Raw genomic sequence first — 15,919 nt, forward strand, 5'->3', positions numbered from 1 at the left:
TTCTAAGATGAGAAACTTGAAGCCACTGCTTCAGCTTAGTGGCTTCAGCAGCTTTGCTGCTGGCTCAGTGGCAAATGGCTTTCTGCCTCCCAGGAAATGGTCACAGATCCAGTAGGTTTGGAAAGGAAACAGTTTATTTTCACCCTTACGAATGGGGCAAAATGAGACGTGCTGAGATGGGCCACGGCTGCGAGGGCGCTCCTCTGCGATGGATACAGCCACATTCACATGCCAGGCCGGGTTCGGGCAGGAGGGGGTGCTGGATGTCCATGTGCAAACCTCTAACCCAGCCGCTGGGCTGCTCTTGGATGATTCTCTCCTTGCTCCAGCCTGGACCTGGAAAACCTTTTCCACTGAAAGCAGCAGATTGCCGCAGAAGGAGCCCTGTTTGATAAATCACCCTGTTCCGATGGGATAGATTTCCTTGGAGGAATTCCAGCCAGCTGTAACACTAGCACTGCTGGGAAGCCTGCAACCTTTCTGCTTGGCTGGAAACAGCGGCTCTGTGGAAATCAATGGCAGATGTTACCCCATGTGAGATCCAGCTCCAAATCAACGTAAACCCAACAGCGTGGGAGGCTGTGCAGTGAAGAGGAATGGCCCTATGCTGAGCCCTACCCAGACACAGCTCACGCTCCCTGCTCCCAGGCAGTCCTTCCTGGCCAGGCTGGGTTATGATTTGTTAGATAAATCACACTGCTATTTACCATCCATACCTTTTCCGTTTACTGGTGCTGACTAAGCTGGAGAGATAAGCTATGGCCAAGCATGGCTCCGGTCCCTGCCCTGCTGGAGCAGCTCCCTGGCTGGCAGGAGGCACGGAGCTGGAGATGGAGGTGAGCAGCTCCAAAGCCTGCAATGGGAGCAGAGCGGTGGCCCAGAGGACCTGAGCCCAGGGCTGTGACCAAGGGGCCGTGCTGCTGGGGTCGCTGTTATTGGTGCTCAGCCCAAGGGTGAATGCAGCAGAGATAAGGCACACCTCGAGGTGCACACCGTGTCAAAGTGTCTGGTGACCAGGTTGCTCAGAGCCCCGTCCAACATGATCTTAGTCACTGCCATGATGGGACATCCATAGCTTCTCCGGGCAACCTGTGCCAGTGCCCCGCCAGTTCCTGCAGACCTCAGAGGGACACTGGAACCAAAGAGAGGTACCTGCAAAATGCAGGCGCCAGCATCTGGTTTACTCATCCCAGGACCCCTATACTGTCACTGGAGGAACGTGGCCACTTTTCTTCTCTAAAGAAGTTGTGCTAAGACCAGCCAAGGGAACAGCATCACAAGAGGGAGTTCATCCCTGTTGGCCGTGAGCAATCATCCTGTTGGGATGTGATCTCTGTATCCACCCCAGCCATCGTGCTGCAACCCAGGTGCTTCTCACCAGAGCAAAACACCCCCTCTCCCCCTCTCTTCTGGCACACACAGAGCTGCATTCCCTGCCTGCAAGCCCTCAGCTTTTACCTGCACACTCTGTAGCTTGATGAATTGACTTTCACAGCACTCTGAGAGGTGTTTTAAACCACAAAAGGACCATTAATATCAGATGTCAAACTATAACAAAGAGCAACTGTGGCACTGGTGCTTTCCTGATTAGCCAGGGCAGCCCAGGTGGCATTATCTTGTTTGCAGCGGTGACAGGAACGCGATAGCAGCCCCTCTTTGGAAAAGTAACTTTTATTTTGTGGAAGCCATTTGTTTCCAAGGGTAGAGCAAAGCTCAGAAGCCATAAACCATGCCCGGATACGAATAACCTCAAACAATGGTTGAGTTTGTAGCAGGATAGTGCTTGTTCTGCGATGATTGCTCAGTGCTTGAGGCGCACTTCCCACTGCCCGCTCAGACACGCAGCACAGGATCACAATGCCCCGTGCAGGTTTGGAATCTGAGCATGTTTAGACAATGTTAGTGATACTGTTCCACATCGGGCCAGATCCCACAGTGCCACGGCCCCTTAGATCGCAAGGGCTGTCCATAGGTGGCCTGAAGATGTGGCTGCAGCTCCAAGCTAGGCTGGGTAGCGATGGTGATGGGGATGCAGACCTGAGGTGCATCAGCTTTGCTGCATCTCAGCACATGAACATCCATGTCACTGCGAGCAGGGGTGCACTGGAGATGCCGGGATGTGGATCTGGGATGTGGAAGCTGCTGGGTTCAGGTGTGGGGAAGTTGCTCTGGGTGCAGGACCCCCTAGAAGTGCATCGCCAGCCGCTGCACAGCCAAGATGGGGCAGAGATAACTCAGAAGGCACCAGACAGGAAGCTGGGGCGGGGGGCAGCCACCTCCTGCACCGTGCTTGGCCTGTGCTTGGGAGCTGCTGACACCACAAGTGCCTTCAGAGGCTGCTGGGGATGCTGGGTCACCCCACCTTGGTGTCTCCTGAGCTGGCTGCTTCCCTGCCTTGGTGGCTGCCACGTAGCCTGAGAGCAGTGCTGGGGCTGGGACAGTCTTGAAGGGGTGGAAGCCAGCTCCACATCTGGTTCTGCAGCAGGGAAGGCACGTGTGAGTAGGCAGAGATGCGTCGTTTGGTTTGGAGAGCATCCACAGGCTGCTGTCTGCGTGCTGGGAGGAGCAACCTGCACTTTGCCCCTTGCACCTGAAATGCCCAAACCAACAGCTCCAACATGAAGGAGGGACTTGTAAAACACCACTGACCTCACCCAACTATACCCATATAGGCACATGAAAGCTGCCTTTCCTTTCCAACACAGCCAAGCTTGCAGGAGGCTTTTCTCCACAACCTAGCCATGGTCCCTGACAAGGAGTCATCCTCTGTCCCCACTCATACCACCGCCTCCCCACTTTGTTCCCATTGTTGGCATCTCCATTGATGCCATTAGCATCACTGCTGAACAGAGTACCTCCTGGTCAGGGTGTGCTGGTCTGGGACATGCACACACAGCTGGTTGTGTCAAACACAGCCCCCAGGCTAAGGAAACAACCCTCTGTCACCACCAGGAGCCAACCAAATCTCCTTTACCCTCTAAACCTGTCTACCCCCAGCTCAGCCCTGCTGCAGGCAGCATGAGGCAGAGAGGCAAAGCTGCCCTGTTGAGTTAACTGGGCTTTCTTCAACACAGGACTGGCCAACGCAGCACCGCAGGGCTCCCCGTGGGGACAGCAGCACCAGCTTGCACACCCCTAGGACTCCCTGTGCATGCTATGGCAGATCAGGGGTCCAAAACCAACCTGGCACAGGAGGGAGGGATGGAGGAGCAGGTGAAGGAAAGGACCCATGTGTGTAGGACTCCCAAATGCCTCCTGGAGCCCAGCCAGAGCAAACACTGCTGAGACCAAGAGCCTCCCTCCTGCACTAGGAGATCCAGAGCCCTGGGCAGGCAGCTTGCCTGTGCCCTCCTCCAGCAGCAGTGATGTCCCTGTGCCCCTCATCCAGCTGCAAACCCCTGATGGTCCCCTGCAGGCCCCTGTGCTCCCTGGCTCCAGTGGTCCAGATGTGGGGGTCCTGGCTCACACCAGTGAGGAAAAGGGGTGAAGAGCAAGCAGAGAGGATGAGTAGGGCAGGAGAGGGGTTGGATCTCCTTCTAACATAAAGGTGCATGGGCTCACAGGTGGGTATTTACCAGTGCTGCAGCCCTGATCAGTCCACAGTCCCCACGGGGAGACAGAGGATGTGAAACTGCCCCTTTCCTCCTCCAGGTATCCAAAACCAATGGGAAATGCCCAGCAAAAGGCTGGTGCTAGGGCTCCGGGTGAGCTTGGCCGTGCTGTTTCCTGCAGCGGCAGCAGCCACACCGACCTCTCTTTCTCTCACAGGCGGCAAAGGCCTCTTCCATGAGAGCTGCCAAGCCTCTAAGTGCAAGTGACTCACCACAAGTGTCCTATTCCCTCTGCCTTTCCTCTCCCGATGGCAGGAATACCTTCCTTGGCATCCCTCCGACCAGCTTCACTCCCAGCACAGCACCAAGGGATTTGGGGGTTGTTTATGCTGGAGAAAAGGACACTCAGGGGGGACCTCATTGCTCTCTACAGCTATCTGACAGGAGGTGGTAGTGAGGCGGGGTCAGTCTCTTCTCCCAAGCAGCCAGCTACAGGACAAAAGGAAATGGCCTCAAGCTGCGCCAGGGGAGGTTTAGATTGGATGTGGGGAAAAATTTCCTCACCAAGAGGGTGCTCAGGCATTGGAGCAGGCTGCCCAGGGCAGCGGTGGAGTCACCGTCCCGGAAGTGTTCACAAACCGTGTAGATGGGGCCCGCAGTGCCATGGTTCAGTGATGGACTTGTCAGTGCTGGGGCAAAGGTTGGACCTAATGACCTTAAAGTTCTTTTCCAACCCAGCTGATTTTATGATTCTATTCTAAGAGGACCCCCTGCTCGGAGCTGGCTCCTGCCCTGCTCTGACTCTTCCTCTGGGTGGGGGCTATGAAAACACCAAATCACCTCATGTGAAAGCAGCAAAATCCACCCCCACGCTCCCCATGCATCTCCTCTGCCATGTCCCCTTCCTACAAGGACACCCCTGCTGCCAGCCCAGGCTGGTGGGAAGGGCAGAGCTGCTTTCTTTTGCCCTAGAGGGACACCCAGGAGGACCATTTTCCCCAGCCTCAGAAAGACACCTTGGTGCTACCCATCACCATCACCATCATCTCATGCTGACCTCGCACACCTACACACCACTGCATGCCTGGGGAGCAGGCAGCAACCAAGGGAGGCAGAGCGGGTGGCAACTGATCCAAGCCAAAAGCATAACACCAGGATGCTGCTGTTGGAGCTTATTCAGGGGCTCAGACCTTCAGGGAATGCTGTGCCTTGAAGTTTCAGGGCTTAGACTCTCAGTGATCTCCCGAGAGTTGGGGGAAGATGATGGTGGCTATGCTAAGGGAAAATGTTTTCCCACCATGCAAAGGAACAGGCAGCAGGTCTTTCCTCACAGTCAGATTCATGTGATTCCAGCTGTTTGGAAAGGCCTGAGGACTATGAGATATACCCAGTCACATCCCCTCCACCAGTGGGATCCCAGTGCAGTGAGCAGTGAAACCAACAGCATGACCTTGCCCTCATCCTTCCCTGCTCCTCACTGTTTCCTATCCCCAAATCCTTGTACTTTTCCCTCTTTTCCTTTCTCCAGGCCCTGGAAACACCTCCATAACTAAAATCCTCACCACCACCTCCTCCCGAGCAGGGATGGGCTCTGCAGAGCTTGCTGCCAATGCCTAGGATTCGGTGTTATCATAGCTGGAAAGAAATAACCTTGTACCACATTAGTGCACCTCTCCCCGAGGAAGCATCTTGAGATCTGCAAATCACATGAAGTTTGTGGCCTGCACCAGTGAAACCAGAACACTTTACAAGAGACAGAACTTGCTTTACAGTGGTGGTGGCCCCCAGCAACGTCACTTCAGCCTTCCCTGTTACTCCCCAGTTGGTTCATTATTATTAATGTCACTACAATAAATACCAAAACAAAATGGACAGCGCTTGGCCACGTATCTTAAAGCATTGCCCCACTCCCTCCTTTACTCCGTGTCTTTGCAGCCTTGGTTTCCATCCATATCAGTCATCAGAGGAGGCTTTAGGGACAAAGCGTTTGACTATGTGACAAGCCAGGTAATAGAAGCCATGCAGAATGGTGGCTGTGGCATCGATGACCAGGGAGAAGGTGCCCCCGATCCCATTGGCCATGTCTTTGAGGACAGAGGGAATGGCACAGATGGAGTGGTAAGGGAAAGCAGCGAGGTGAAGGACAAACCCCACAGGGATGCGCAGGATCCTGTAGGTGAGGGACGCCACATCTTCAACAATGTGCAGGAAGCCCATGAAGATGTTGACGATGACCCTCCCCACATCATAAGGGATGCTGATGAGCACCATGGTGATGCTTTTAAGGTAGGACACCACCCCGTTCCACAGGTTGCAGACTCCATCCAGAACTGTACCACCAACCCGCTTGATAACAAGCCACAGAAAATAGAACACGTATTTCACCAGCTCCACAAGCACATAGATGAGGAGTTCCAGAAGTTTGATGAAAGGGGTAGCGATGATGCCAGCCACTTTCCTCACCAACCCGCTCTCCTTGGCATCCTGGCTGTCACTTGCTCTCACTTGCTCTCCAGAGCGGACCTGACTGACAGCTTGCAGTATTGCTCTTGTTTTCTCCTGGCTTTGGTTGTCTTCCCCACAGCTGCCCTTGAACAAGTGAACTCCTGTTAGAAGCTTCTTCTCCAGCTCTCTTACTGTGAGGTCTGCCAAGCTGTTATCATCATTCATGTTTTTCACTATTCCCAGGGACCATCCCTCTGGAGCATCATCACAGCAGGCTGCCAGCCACAGCGTCTCTGGCACTGACAGCTTGCCTTTAGCCCGGGCTCTGGAAGGAATTGCCCCTGCAAGGAGATAAAGGTGATCCTTCTTGGAGCAGTGAGGGACCAGAGCTTGCTCCACTACCTTCCCAATGTCTCTGTGCCAGCTTTTGCTCACAGATGGGCTCAGAGGGACGGCGTTTGTGAGGGTGTAAGTGGCCATCTGGAAATCCTCCTCATTGAGCAGGCTGGGATTGAGCAACCCCCTTTCATAGCCAGAGCCCACGTAGTCTGAGGTAAGGGCTTGGTTTGCACCAAGGTTGGCCACAGTGCCAGCAATATCGGCTTCATGCACCATCTCCTGCAGGTCATTTTCTGGGTCATCTACCTGAAATGGTGGAGAGAAGAGTTACCGGATGCAATTTGCCTTCTTAGAAAGCAACGTGTAAAATGGACCTTTAAGTGCATTTTGCATTATGACTGCTACTACATATTATGCCTTGGACCACATCCTGCTCTCCCTCCTTACTTTCCCCGTGGCACTTCAGACGAGCACATGCTCTACTTAGCTGCCCTGTCAAACACGTTAGTTTAAGCTGCAATGGATCCTCGCAGCTCTGCAGCCTGGTCTGCAACACAGCCTCAGAAACCCATCAGTCACCGTGCATCAAGCCTCTAACTTGTGCAAAGAGGTTTTTAAGACCAATAGATGCATGGTTTAGGGCCTTGTTCTCACCTCCTATGGTGGTGGTACCTCCAGTTCATGTAAGGACCTATGGCACCTTAATTCAGTCCCTCTGAACTATCAAATTCAAACCATGAAGGAAAAACCCCATGGTATATCAGATACCTACCAAAGGCACTTACCTCTCACCGCTGTGTAGGAAGCCAGAATGAAGGCAGGCAGCACGGCAGGTGACCTCAACTTCCCTGCCTAGAGCACAGACACAGCAGAGAGCTCCCAGGACTCTCTCAGGGCTCATCATTACTAGTCTGAACCTCATCCCTAATGAATGTACAGCTCCTGGCATAACATGGGTGAGGATGCCATCAGTGCAGGTCCTTGATGGAATCTGTGCTCCCTGCTCGTGCCTGCCATTCCCATGCTGCGGAGCCATAGGTGGCAATTGCAGCAGCACGAATTCTTCCCGGAGCCATGCACAGAGTCTTGCTCAGGGAGGTAACACCCAGTGGGAGGAGGAGCACTAAATGGCAGGGCACACTCAGCTCTTTCCTGGGTGGGCAGGACACTGTCTGCTCCTTACTCACCCCTGTGGACGCTGCCTGCAGCAGCGCTGGAGGTGTGCCAGATGATTGTCATTTTCCTCCCCAAATTAGAGGGTGAATGTGTTGGTACAAGCTCGGGGGTGACAGACGGTCTCTGGCCTTGATGCCTCCTGTAGTCTCTGTTTCAGAGGCTGTGGCCCTCGGCTCCCAACACTGTGCTGGCCCAATTAAACCTGCACTCCTTGCTCCTGGCCTATAAACTGTTTACTGTGCTGTATAATAGGTACTTTGGAGACATGTGTGGCAGAGAGTTCATAGTCTACCTTGAACCACTCCCCAGCCATCCTTCCTCGTCCCTTGGCCATCCTGCAGTGCACTTGGGCAGATGTCCAGCTATGTCCTTACAACCTTACCCAGTGTTTGTATCTCCTTAGTGCTGCATCGCCTGCTCGCAGCCCTGTGCCAGCCTGTGCTGAGGGTCAGTGTGACAGGCCCAGTGCCAGCGAGTGTCAGCAGCTATCCATCACTGAGCTCTGGCTGGCCTCCTGCATCAGCCAAACCCCTGCGGTGCTGGCTCAGGGCTCTCTCTGCACCAAGGCTGGTCACAGTGCCATTGCAGAGGGCTGCATTACCCCCATCTCCTGCTAAGGAGGTTTCTTGAAGCATCTGATGCTTATTGCTTCAGGACTGGAAGGATCGTTGTGAGCCCTATGTGCTGATGAACAGGTCATAGCTTTTTCTAAATACACCATTTAAAATGACTTATCCTGCTCTGCTTCTGCTTTATTCTGCTCCTCTTGCTCAGACACCCCAAACTCACAGGCTGCAACTGGCTGAGGAGGCCAGACAATGTGTTCCACAAAATCACTGTCCCTTCTTGCCCCCCCCCCAGCTGCTTCTCCCTGTTGTGATGAGATGATGGTGTTGTGCCACGGGACAAGGGATGCACCCGCTGTGTTTAACCCTGCAGTACTATGAGGGGAGAGCAGGCATAATGCAAGGCTGTGCCTGGGAACTGCCCTCCATCCTACAGCCCTTCCAAGCCTGACACCCTCACTCATGCCCTCTCGCTTCCATAGCATTGCTGCCATACCACAAGGACATGCAGACCCAAGACAGGTCAGCTCTGCCCCATGGCAGAGATTCCCAGCCTACAGGAAGCATAAGGTATAAACTTAATTTTCTCTCTTTATGAGCTGATGCATGCAGACCTTGAGGTGCCTATCAGGAAAATATGTCTCTGGTTACCTGTCCAGCTGCAGGCTTTTGCACATACCATTGGGGTTGTTTGGGTGCAATTAAAAAAGAACATGATAAAAATGCTGCTCATGTGTAAGGCTCTGACATCACCCAGTTGTGTTTATAATAACTCACATAATGGTTTGTAATAACTCCTGTGTAACTGAGGTTTTCATGCCTCCCCCAGCTCAGCCCCAGAGCCAAGCTGCCTCCAGCACCCCATCTAATCTGCATTGCAAGCTACCTTTCCTCACTGCTTCAAAAAGCTTTTGGGCTTTATCACTGCCAAAGCACATCTTCATTCAAGGAGTCAGCCGTGAGGCCATCTGTCCAAACAACATGGAACAGCCAAGGGCAAGATCCAAGCAGACAGGTAAACGCCTCATTCACTGCATGGGATGTAGAAATGAATTATGCATCGGAGCACCTGTACGGATGTGAGCACCTAACTCATACATCAACGTGTTTCACAAAGTAGGGGTTGCAGTTCCCAGGCAGAGTATCAGAGGGATTTAAAGTATGGCAACACACAGTTATTAGGGCAGGCAGCTTCCATCAGGTTTGGTCATAGGACCAAGGCAGGACGCTCTTACCTCCACCTTCCCTACACTAGTACTTAGGATCCCAGGCGAGCTTCAGCATCCCACTGCCCTCACTACTGCCTGAGGCACGCTTACACCTTTGATTGCAGTGGAAATATCTCACCCAGCCTTAGTGTGGGACTCGTTTCTCAGGGAGGAGGCACAGTGCATCTTACGCCAAGGTTTCTGTGGTAGGACATTCACATGGGTGGCTCTAGAAGTACCTGTTTGTCTTGACTGTCCACCAAGAAAGATGGCAAGAGCAGCTCAGAGGTAGCTATACTGTATATAGCTGGGCAATGCAAGTCCCACCTTGGTCATCTGGCTGGTGGAAGTCATCAACCAAACTAAAGCACAAAGTGATTCATGCAGCCCCTTATACACTAGGGCAGAAAAAGCAACTCCAGAGTTTTCCACCTCTCTCTAAGGCTGCAGAGCCAAACCCATATGTTTTCAGACAGCCAAAACGAGATGAGGTGAAAGCCACCTGAGGGACTTGCTCTCAACCCCTAGGAAACCTGTGGCAAAGCAGGTTTCCATACCTGAACCTGGGAGAATCCTGTCAGTACCCTGCTGATCACAGCCTGCCCTTCCTGACACTGATTGCTGAATTAATTGGCTGTTTCCAGCTGCCGATGGGCAGTGGGTGGCACTGGCATTCCTCACCTTCCTCACCCAATTACTGCCTCAGTGCTACATTTGGCATTTGCTCCTCAGGCAGACATTCCTGAGGAGGCAGCACCCAGCGGGGGGGGGGAGACGGTGCCCTCACCACTGACATCACTACCCCAAAAACAGCATGTGACAACCCTGAGGCCCTCACCCGAGTGCTGAGAGTGGTTTACAGTGATTTCTCTCTGCTCGCCCTGTTTTTGCATTTCCATGTGCATGCACATAGGTGTAAGCACAAAGGGTATTGGTTGGACTTGATGATCTTAAAGGTCTTTTCCAAGTTAGTTGATTCTATGATCTCCTATCTTTATTGCCTGCGACCTCGTGGCCTTAGCACCTCATCACTTCACACAAGGAGGAAAATGATTAGGGCAGCCATTCTCCTGGGACAGGGGTAAGCTTTGACTCTGACAGCATCCAGCACCTGAGGTCCCAACGCCCTGCTCTGTTACTGCAGCCACTCCTGCTCTGACAAAATGCCCTTGGATGCTGCTGATCTTCCCTGAGCTCAGCAGATAGGGGTAGCTTGAAATTTGCTACAGAATTCCCCATGACCACTACTGAAAAACAAGGAAAAAAGAAAGACAAAAGAGAAGTGAAGTGTACGTGCCTGTTCTCTTAGGGCACTAGCAACTTTTTAAGGATTTCCCTGAAATATAACAGCTTGAAGAACTTGCTTAAACTTTCCAGGTTTTGCCAAGGGGAGACAAAAACTACTGAGACTCTGGCAAAGTTAACTTTATACCGCACACTTCTGACTCCAGGATAGGGCAACTCATTTCTCTATGGGAGTATGCAACACAGGAACAAAACAAATAGCTGCAGCATCAATTTGGTGAACCACAAATGGATGTTTTATCCCTGTGCAGCAAAGCTAAAAACTCCTATCAACACAGAAAGAACTCTTATCAACACTGCAGTCGCACTGGCAAGTGAACATGCTTTCCCTTGACACTGCGACGGTTAATCCTGCTGCCCACCAGCAGTGCTCCTGCCCGTGATGAGCTGGTATCAAAGAGACTTTCCTGTTCCCTGGCGTTGCATGTCACATGCAGCAGCCTCCCAGCTTTTATTGGAACTAAATGATCTTAAGGTCCTTTCCAACCCTAAGTATCCTATGGTTCTATGATTATAAGCCCTGTGGGACAAGGAACTATTTGTTTCCTCAGTTCCAAGCACAAAAATAAGTTCTGCTCGCATTAAATTCCTATCAAAAGAAGTCAAACAAGCAGAGCTCCCACCTCCTCTGCAAAATCCTCTCTCCAGCTTCACCCCAGAGGAAAATGTTGCCTAGGAAACATTCGCTTTACAGGGACGGAAAAGCTGACTTACCTGCGGTTCCACCAGCCAGCTCTCCTCCTCGCTTTGGGCTGGCTTTGTGTACTTAAAAGCTGAATAAAGAGGAATTTTGTCCTTAGTGCTGTAGAGGGTTGCAAAGCGCGGCTCTTTGTTGTACTGCTGACAGATTTTCACGTGGAACGGCTGTGTAAACCCTTCGGGTGGGACTTGTCCAGGGAAGAACACGTTACACTCCGCAAAGCCAGCTTCATCCCTTCCGACCACTCTGCCCTGGGAAAAGCCTGGGAAAACCGAGATGCAAAGCAAAAACACAACTGGCGTCTTCATGGTCCACTCCCTGGAGCCCAGGGGAGCCCCGTCTGCCTCGGCTGCGTGCGGCAAGGGACCTGTGCTCTGAGTCCATGCAGCAGCCAAGCCAGAGAGCGTCTGGAATCCGGGTGTAGCGTGCGAGGGAAACGAAACGCGCAACCACAGCCGATCCCTGCGGGGAGCCGGCGCGTTGTGACACCGAACGTGCGCCGCGCTGCGCTGACACACGCCAAGTGCCCGCAGGAGGGAATGCCGAGCAACCTGGAGTCATCGGGGCTCGGTGGGAAGAGGAGGAGGGCAGCGCATGGCGGCCGGGGCTGAGCTGGGCTCGGCGGGAGGGGTGTGCCGTGCTGCATTGCAGCACAGTCCCCGGCAGGGATTTTGGCTGACGCAGGCAGAAGCGTTGCCGGAGCTGCCAAGGGGGATGCTGCAAAGTCAGGCTTACCTCCTCCAGCAAGGTGTTAGCTGTCCCTCTTCACTGCCAGCCTGGACCAAGGTGAGCGGGAGGAGGAAGAGGGGTGGCAGGATACTGGAACCGCTCCTTTTTGGGATGACTGTCACCGGTATTGCTGCAAAACACGCGCTGCTAAGGTGCCTGGGAAAGGTGTTCTCCTCCCGTCTCCAGTGGAGCTGTATGGGGCATCCAGACCCCTCCAGTATCACCTCACCTGGGCAGATTGTCTCTTAAAAGAGATTAACGAAAGGTAGAAGGATACGGATCCTTAGATCACACACCCCTAATGAACACCCACCTCTGAATATTTTGATCAAATCTGTAGAAGTAAAGACAAGGAAAAAAAAATGAAGGAAAAGGAAAAAGAAAGAAAAATCTACCTAAAGGGAATGAAACTGCTCCTCTGAGCTTATGATCATCTGTCCAGCGGCCAGCTGCCCATGATACCTTGGCTACTGCTGGGTAAAAGGCTGTGTTCTTTCAGTGACAGGGAAAATCATAGACTCATAGAATAGTGTTTGAAAGGACATTAAGATCATCCAGTTCCAACCCCCCTGCCATAGGCAGGGACACCTCACACTAAACCATGTCACCCAAGGCTTTGTCCAACCTGGCCTTGAACACTGCCAGGGATGGAGCATTCACAGCCTCCCTGGGCAACCCATTTCAATGCCTCACCACCCTCGCAGTAAAGAACTTCTTCCTTATATCCAATCTAAACTTCCCCTGTTTAAGTTTTAACCCATTACCCCTTGTCCTATCACTGCAGTCCCTAATGAAGAGTCCCTCCCCAGCATCCCTATAGGCCGCCTTCAGGTACTGGAAGGCTGCTATGAGGTCTCCACGCAGCCTTCTCTTCTCCAGGCTGAACAGCCCCAACTTTCTCAGCCTATCTTCATACAGGAGGTGCTCCAGTCCCCTGATCATCCTCGTGGCCTCCTCTGGACTTGTTCCAACAGTTCCATGTCCTTTTTATGTTGAGGACACCAGAACTGCACACAATACTCCAGGTGAGGTCTCACAAGAGCGGAGTAGAGGGGCAGGATCACCTCCTTCAACCTGCAGGTTACTCTCCATAACGGCTTTCAGAGTAGTGGGGATGGAGACCACAGAGTAGTCTCCTCAGCATCAAGAAAATAAGCATTTTTCCACCCAAGAAGTTAGATGTGATCAGCTGTGTTGCAACAACTTAAAAATCCTGGTGTTGATAAGGGACAGGTCTCTTGTGATTTCCAACCAAAAGATACAAGTGCTACCAACCCACCAGTGCTTTGCAAAGTAGGAGCAGTCCATACAGCAGATGATGAGATGGGAGAGCGTGTGGTTAAAGTGCCTGCCCAAGGTCAGAGAACAAGCATGTAAAAGCACTAAAAATAGACTGGACTCTAAGACTATCATTCCTCTACTCAATACTTAATACTTCTAGAAGTATTAAGGCATGGAAATACGTCAGCATCTCTTGGGGTAGTGTAATCATCTGGGGGAGACAGGCAGGCTGGGGAGCAACAGGAAATGTATAAAGTGGGCTTGGTTTTGGTCCAGGCAGAAGCCTGGTCACCCAGCCCTGACACAAAGAGTCATGTTCAGGAAACATGATGTAAATGAAAGCACAGGCACAGCCTGACCTCAACACAGCAGCTCCAAAAGTTAGGCTTAAAATTTCATGGATGGCAGAAGGCACTTGGGAAATCAAGAGCAGAGCCAAACCTCAGCTATGAGGTGTTCTTTCTGATCCCAGGACTGCAATTACTTGAGTAGCAGAAGAAAACATTTGCACAAGCGTGGTGAGCCCTGCTCCCCAGCAAACCCAGGCCTTTAAACACCCCACTCCAAGACTGGCGCCATCACCCAGGATAGGCATGGTCCCAGCCCAATGAAAAGGCAGCATAAGGTTTCTCAGGATGGGTATAACAGTGAGCAGCATGCTGACTTCCACCAGGAAACATCCTGCTTCTGTCCTGCACCTGCACATCAACCTCCTGCCTCAAAGCAGCAGATCTGTCCCTTTGGGTGCACACCTCCTCAACTGTCTTCTGAACCTCACAGGGGTTTTAGCTGTTTTGGGGGAACTCTGAGTATCTCTTTCCTTTAGGTCTGCAAGGCTGGGGTCTGCCTCTTTAGCTGGCAAACAGATAAGCCTTGACTCAGCCTGAAGAGCAAGAGCCTGGGGCTCTCATCTCCCAGAAAGAGCATCAGTGTGAAAGCCAGTATGTAGTTCCACTCCTCAAATCCCAACCCCATTTTCTCTCCATGTGAGGCCCCTGTCCAGTTTCTATCTAATTTAAGATAGCTGTTGTGACCCTTGAATGTGGAGCTGTATATTTTTTCATGTTCTTGCTAACATCACTATTACTAAAGTGACTAGTGCCATCATCATGGTATGGCTCTCACTGTGATGAGAAGACAAAGGCCAAAGGACTGTCCCTGCCTCAGGAAGATCACACTCTCAGCCAAGGGATCACTGACAGCCAAAAGAGTCAAACAGGTCAGAGGTTTTGACAATTCAGTGCTCCAGTAGCTTATCTGCTACCGCACACTTTTATAGGCATCACAGGGAGCAACTGCCTATAGGCAGTGATAAGGAGTGATGCCTATAGGGACTGCTGCACAAGGGAGTATTAAGGCCAGATCCAAAACAAGGACCCTAAGGCTGTTGATGGGAGCAGCAGGGCCCTGGCAAAATGGGGTTGAAATTGGGCAGTGTGAGCTGATGGCAGCAGCGTGGCCTCACAGGAGCTGGGGCTGCCTCCTCCAGACTCACTGACGGGTGACACTGCACAAGCCCAGCAGTGCAGGCAATCCCCTGAGGTTTAATATGAGGGAGCCCAGGGAGGATGCAGAGGCAGGTGATGTGGTCAAAGGGATGTGAGAAGAGTGATCTCCCAGTGGCAGACAGTGTATAGGAAGACAGAAGAGGCTGTAAGCAATAGGCTGTATGGACACAGACTTTGCAAGGAATACCGGAGATAAAGTGTGTCAGGGAAAAAGAAATTAAGAAAGAGACGGGCAAGAAAAGAGGTTAGGATCCAGAAAATGCTGTTGAACAGGAGGAAAAGGAGAATACTGGGTAAAAAATATTGTTGAGGGGGATCTGAATTCCTTAAAACCTGGGGAAATAAGGGAAGATTAAGGAGGAAAATGAGCGGAAATAGGCATGAGGAAACCCAGGAGATGGATTGTGATAGGTCAAGTGAGGAGATGAGAGCAAGCTGAGGAAATCTTTCTCTTTTGGTAGTAAGAAAATGAAAAGAAAACATTAGGGGGGGAAAGGGGGAAAGGAGAGTGAAAGGAGATTTTCATCCATATTCATTGACCTGACATAACGACCAGTCTTCCTCTTCCCTAAGGGTCTCAAGCACCAATGTCTCAAAGAAAATAGTACCTTCCTGCAAAACAAACATGAGAAGCATGCCAGCATCCAAACCCTTTAGTTACAGAGAAGCTGCCGGGCTTGTTTGCCTGCTTTCCTACACTGTGCCTCCATCCCTGTTTTTTCATAGAGCTGACACTGGGTTTGCTACAAATAGCATATTTTATCCCCCACATTCCTGACCCCTCTGGTCTGGTCTTCCAAAACATTCTTGATTCCAAATATTTTCCAGGCTGGATCTCCTGTCTCCTACCATGAACTCTGTCCAGGGCCCTATTGCTTTCTGTATGTCACTGTCCCATTTGCCTGAGAAGGAAAAGAAGAGGAAAGTGTCTCCAAGAGCAAACAGGCCCACTGGAGAGACACCATCTGATTCAGAGGAGATACCAAGGATTGGGCTCGGAGCATGGCAGTGCCAGCAGACATGCCATGGCATGTCAGAGAGCACATCAGACTCCTCACTGTCTCATGGGGAAACAGCCTCTTATTAAAATTAGCTTAAAAACTCCATCTGG

General features: G+C 51.8%; 1 protein-coding gene across 1 annotated transcript; it reads right to left on the reverse strand.

Moving 5' to 3' along the window:
• Positions 1 to 1,655: 1,655 nt before the first annotated feature.
• On the reverse strand, positions 1,656 to 11,902 carry ENDOD1 (endonuclease domain containing 1). The gene is made up of 2 exons (XM_065678737.1): positions 11,305 to 11,902; positions 1,656 to 6,641 (listed from the first exon to the last, which is right to left on the reverse strand). The coding sequence occupies exons 1-2, from the start codon at positions 11,596 to 11,598 to the stop codon at positions 5,505 to 5,507; spliced, it is 1,431 nt and encodes a 476-aa protein (XP_065534809.1). The 5' UTR covers positions 11,599 to 11,902; the 3' UTR covers positions 1,656 to 5,504.
• Between the last annotated feature and the right edge of the window lie 4,017 nt (positions 11,903 to 15,919).

This window comes from Lathamus discolor, chromosome 4, assembly GCF_037157495.1.
Source record: "Lathamus discolor isolate bLatDis1 chromosome 4, bLatDis1.hap1, whole genome shotgun sequence".
In the NCBI taxonomy this organism is placed as follows: Eukaryota; Metazoa; Chordata; class Aves; order Psittaciformes; family Psittacidae; genus Lathamus; species Lathamus discolor.

Coding starts and splice junctions, on each gene's coding strand:
- ENDOD1 (XM_065678737.1), bottom strand. CDS start 11,598: ATGAAGACGCCAGTTGTGTTTTTGCTTTGCATCTCGGTTTTCCCAGGC. Junction 6,642..11,304: donor GCTGGCTGGTGGAACCGCAG/GTAAGTCAGCTT, acceptor CCACCATTTCAG/GTAGATGACCCAGAAAATGA.